This window comes from Cupressus sempervirens, chromosome 3 (genome assembly GCF_028749045.1).
Source record: "Cupressus sempervirens isolate cs-2001-9-10 chromosome 3, ASM2874904v1, whole genome shotgun sequence".
Classification (NCBI taxonomy): Eukaryota; Viridiplantae; Streptophyta; class Pinopsida; order Cupressales; family Cupressaceae; genus Cupressus; species Cupressus sempervirens.
The window spans coordinates 1014275311-1014280010 of NC_143120.1; the positions used below are offsets into that span (position 1 = coordinate 1014275311).

A 4700-nucleotide genomic window follows, 5' to 3' on the forward strand; every position below is an offset into this window, starting at 1 on the left:
ACGATACTAATGCCGCACAGAGTCACTAGGGGGTCTGGAGTATTAAAAGACTAGACTATGTAACCTTAGAGTTGGCTCATTAGATGAGGCTAGCCCACTTGCATAGTAGATTTCCTACATGTTTGTGTTGCCTCTAGGATTAGTTGATACTTGTGTCTTGGTACCTTTTGAGATAGTTTTCTTTCAAGTGATTGCTTGAATCTAGCTATTAGTTTTGACTTTTGAGTTTGTTATCCTATTTGGGACTTGAATTTATCTCCTCAGTGTAGTGGGAGTGGACATTTTTGGGTTTCATGAGGTCAGGTGGTAATGTATTTTCTTATACTATTAAGAACCAACTATTGGATGTTATTGCTAGATGTGTTTGTGCATATGTTCCTTTTTATTTGATCTTGTATTTCTATGATGGATGGTTATACTCTAAGTGTATTATATTTGATTTCATAGATCTTACGAGATGATGTAATCTATTTCATGATGTATATTATTTCAACCTTTCATATCCTGTGACTTGTATAGTGGACAATTGTGCACTCTATTTATTGGCAAGTGGCATCCTGTAATTGTATATTATTTAAATGGATTTATATGTGTAGTTATTCTTTAATGTGGATTTTTTATTTATTAGTTTTAATATTAATTCAACTTAAATGTGATACAACATCATGGGACCCTTAAGAATTATAATTTGTTTTATGGTATGTGTTTATGTGTATGTTATTGCTTTTGTTATTCTATATTTGTTGTTGTTAAGTTATTATCTTTCAAAAAAAAAATGTTTGCCAAAATTAGTAAAACTTTAGGTTATTTTATTTTAGATTCCCTGGTGGGGCGTTACACCTTTTAATAACTCAACCTTTCCTCTAGGTGCTTTTTCTATGAGCAACTTCTGAAATCCTCTTCATCAATCAAATAGATATGGTTTATATCAAATAGAAACATGTCTCATCAATATATTTGGCATCAATGACAACATAACAATTATTTCAATTGTTGTTTCCAACAATATTTTGGCAGGTGTCTAGAAAGGAAAATCATGATGACCATTACATTATTTGATGTCTCTTCATAAATCTTGGTTGTAGTGAATTGATTTGATTAGGACATTTTAAAGATATATATCATTATTGCCAACAAATTGGCACTTAGATGAAGAGGAGGGAGATCTTCAAACATGTTATTCTATATATTTATTTCACTAGTTTTTTTTTTCTTTCTAAGCAACCCAAACATTAATATTGGCTTGCCTCACATTTGTAATATTGATGTCAAATACATAATTTCTGATAGTGTAATAAATATTTTGACAGTGCGATAAATACTCTTTTTATCATCACACCTTTTCTCTTGAGTTTTTACATTCAAAAATAAAAATAACCACTAGGAAAGTTGTTTACTACTAATAAGAAAAATGAAATTATATTTCATAAATTAATTTTAAAAATATTTATCATCAAAAAATTAGAATTGTAAATTTTATTTTTTTATGTCAATTAATTAAGGAGGGTCTAATGAAAATATTAGTGCCCTACAGGGACTAACAATATGTAATAGAATTTGAGCATGACACAAGGGCAAAAGTGAAGAGAGTTTGATAGAATTAAGATGAATATTGTTTTGATTGTGTTTTATTAATAAGTAAGGTAATCAAAAGAATATTTAAATGATTTGTATTGTATTAAATGTTAATTATAATTTTTTGTGAGAGCCACATCATATAATAAATTTGTATGCAAGAAGATGTTTTAAGTAAATTAATAATTCATTGTCTTTTATTGTGTGTGTGTGAGTGAGTTAATGTTAGAAAATATTAATTATACTAGGAAGATAAGTTACTTATTAATATTAAAAGTAAATTATTCTAATAAATATATAAAATATTTATTTTTTAAAATTTAGTCTAATTACTATATTAATTATTTACATAACATGGTAATGAAAGAGCTAGTAAGATAATTTCATAGATTTATATGCCTTGTAAACAATTCTTTAACTATATTATTCAATACTTTTAGGATTTCACTAAACTATCTAAGTTTTGCAATATATTGGTGTATTTATTAAGTATACAATCTTCTTATCTATGATTGCTGATCTTAATGTTAATGGATATATTTATGTTAATCGCCTAAGATTGAAGTTACATAGGTGAAATAAAAATTGTCAAATAAAAATAGATCTTGGTACAAGGTGTCGGCATGATAGAGTATTGTAAGGATGGAAAAATATATTTATGAATAGATATTGTTGTCCTTACATACATGATCTATTCTAATATTAGTATATTCTTTGGTCAATGTCATATTGTTCAGTGAGAAGCACAAAAACTTTTATGATTCAAATCTCTTTGCCTACAGTACATTTTAAATTGGTTTTCTTTACAAATATAATAATTTTAAGACCTCTTGTTCATTAGGAAATAATTGTGTTCTATTAGGTATTCAATGCTATAAAGACTTAAGGAAAAAGATAAAAGTTAACTTGGTATTTAGAGTAGAGATGAATATTTTAATCTGATCCACCAATTTGATTGTGAAGATCATTTCTAAGTTATATGAGTTGCATATAGATTATATTGTCTTTGTCAACCAACCTACAATCTTCAAACATATGACTTAACAATCTCTCTTCATTAATTACTACTTACAATATGATTGTACTCATTGTCGACTATTAATTGATCTATAAATTTTATTTTAATAGCTTTTAATATAAATTCTTCTTAATTAGTGTTATTTCTTTAATTAGGATTTAAATTCACTTCTTGTGATTTTTTTAAAATGTCATTTTTCGAGACTTGATGTTACTTAATTGACCAGTCCCATTTGAAACAATTTTGACATGCACTATTCAATTAATAAATCTTATTTTCCTTTTCAAATCAATATAACCATTTTCATATTTGTATTATCTTATTTGTATATATATGAAAGGATGAAGTTGAACTGGAATTCAATATGCATATTCAATTCTTCTATGCAATTTGTAATAAAGCTATTTATTACTTATATTTAACTTCAATTTAGCATTTACTTGCGACGACCCAGAATGCATACATAATGTTATTTGGGTTTCGCTTTTATTCTTACCGCTTCTGCAGCGGCCATAGCTAGATTATGGTTAAGCAGGGGAGCAGGTTAGGGGGAAAAGTTAACGGGATAAACAGGGGACTTGTTAGGGTAGAAGAGGCCATAGTGTTTCTCCGTCTCGTCCCCCCCCTTCAGGTCCTCGTTGAACAGAGCAAAGATGAATGTTTCGATGCTCTTCCCTGGCCTCTTCGGAGTCCCTGCATTGGACAGCACATGTTTGATCAGATTGTTGTTGTAAGTCCGGGCATTCTCAATCGTGGCAATGGAGGCCTTCACACCAGTCCCATAAGACGGCCATCCGCTTTCAGCAACCACGATTGGAATATTCGAGTATCCCATGCCCTCCATGGCAGAATACACGGTGTCAACCATGGCGACAAACAAACTGGTGTAATTCGGATCTCCGTTTTTGTTAGCGGGAGCGGAGGGCTTGAACAGAGCGTTGTCCAAGTTATACGAGTCTCTGTTGCTGTCGTAGGTGAAATACGTGTACACATTCGCCATGAAAGGAGACCCATTCTCCACCAGGAACTGCAGAACAGACTTCATCTCGCTCTGCACTTTACCGGTGAAACTTCCCGTTGTCGGATTCAGAGGCGCGAATTCTCCGATTATGTCTGTGAGAGCGTGTGTCGTCGACACCTTTATTTTGCCCTGCAGATTCGCATTCACAAGCGCTTTCTGGATGTTGTTCATCGCGCCCACCAAGTACTGGCCCTGATCAGTCTTTCCCAATACCTCATTTCCCACTGCAATGTATTTGGTATTACAAGCAGGATAGTGGGCTTTTATATTCTCATTCACCCACTTATTCGCTTCGTTCTGGTTCGACGAGATCCTCTGCAAGTCGTCGGTGGCAATTCCCACGGTTAACTCGATCCCGGAATTGGCAAAGGCGTTGAATACGCTCGGCTCTTGTTTGAAAATCCGGTATTTCCCAATGTTGTTCGCTTTCAATAAACTCACCACTTCCTCCTGCGACGGCAAATTTGATCCTGCCATCCCATTGTTCACGCCAATCTTCTGTCTCTGCGCATCTGTATGCTAAAAAAATATGTGTTCAGGGACATAAATCTAGATTGAATTTAAGGCAACCAGATTAATTCCCATTAATCACGCTACCACTAATTATTTGATTGTACAGCACTAAAAATCAGAGAGATTAGAATAAATAAAATCAGTGAAATTACCTCCATGGACGGAGAAGCATAGGATTGAAATGCACGCAATCAGGAAAACGTTCATTTGCCCTGTTTCCATGGACCCCATTTGCAGTTATAGGGAAAGGCGATACGGGGAATAACACGGGGGGAAGGGCCTTTATAAGGAGGTCGATGATGACTATCACCTCTACCGCGTTTCTATAAATTGTTCTCGATTATATCTCATGTTGAATCCGTCGTTCTAGAAATTATTGTTTTGTTCACTTGTATTGTATTTTCTGCTGATCTTATTGACCTGTGTTTTTTATCGTTGTTTTATGTGTTTAACACGAATTAAAGTCCTGCAGACTGGTTGACCAGTTAAAATCACAAAAAAATAGACTGTCCATTGTTGAAATATTATGTTTAGATCACGCTTCTAGAAATCACTCTCTTGATGTCTTACATT

At 32.9% G+C, this 4700-nt stretch overlaps 1 protein-coding gene across 1 annotated transcript; it reads right to left on the minus strand.

The window, feature by feature from the left end:
* Positions 1 to 2982: 2982 nt before the first annotated feature.
* LOC149570190 (glucan endo-1,3-beta-glucosidase-like) lies at positions 2983 to 4435 on the minus strand. Its single transcript, XM_089822835.1, has 2 exons — positions 4280 to 4435; positions 2983 to 4126 (listed from the first exon to the last, which is right to left on the minus strand). Exons 1-2 carry the CDS (start codon positions 4356 to 4358, stop codon positions 3138 to 3140), a joined length of 1068 nt encoding a protein of 355 aa, XP_089678961.1. The 5' UTR covers positions 4359 to 4435; the 3' UTR covers positions 2983 to 3137.
* Positions 4436 to 4700: the final 265 nt, after the last annotated feature.

What these genes read in the sequence shown, in the direction of transcription:
- LOC149570190 (XM_089822835.1), bottom strand. Translation starts at nt 4,358, where the DNA reads ATGGGGTCCATGGAAACAGGGCAAATGAACGTTTTCCTGATTGCGTGC. An exon ending in ATGCTTCTCCGTCCATGGAG is followed by an intron (nt 4,127 to 4,279) that starts GTAATTTCACTG and finishes TTTAGCATACAG; the next exon opens with ATGCGCAGAGACAGAAGATT.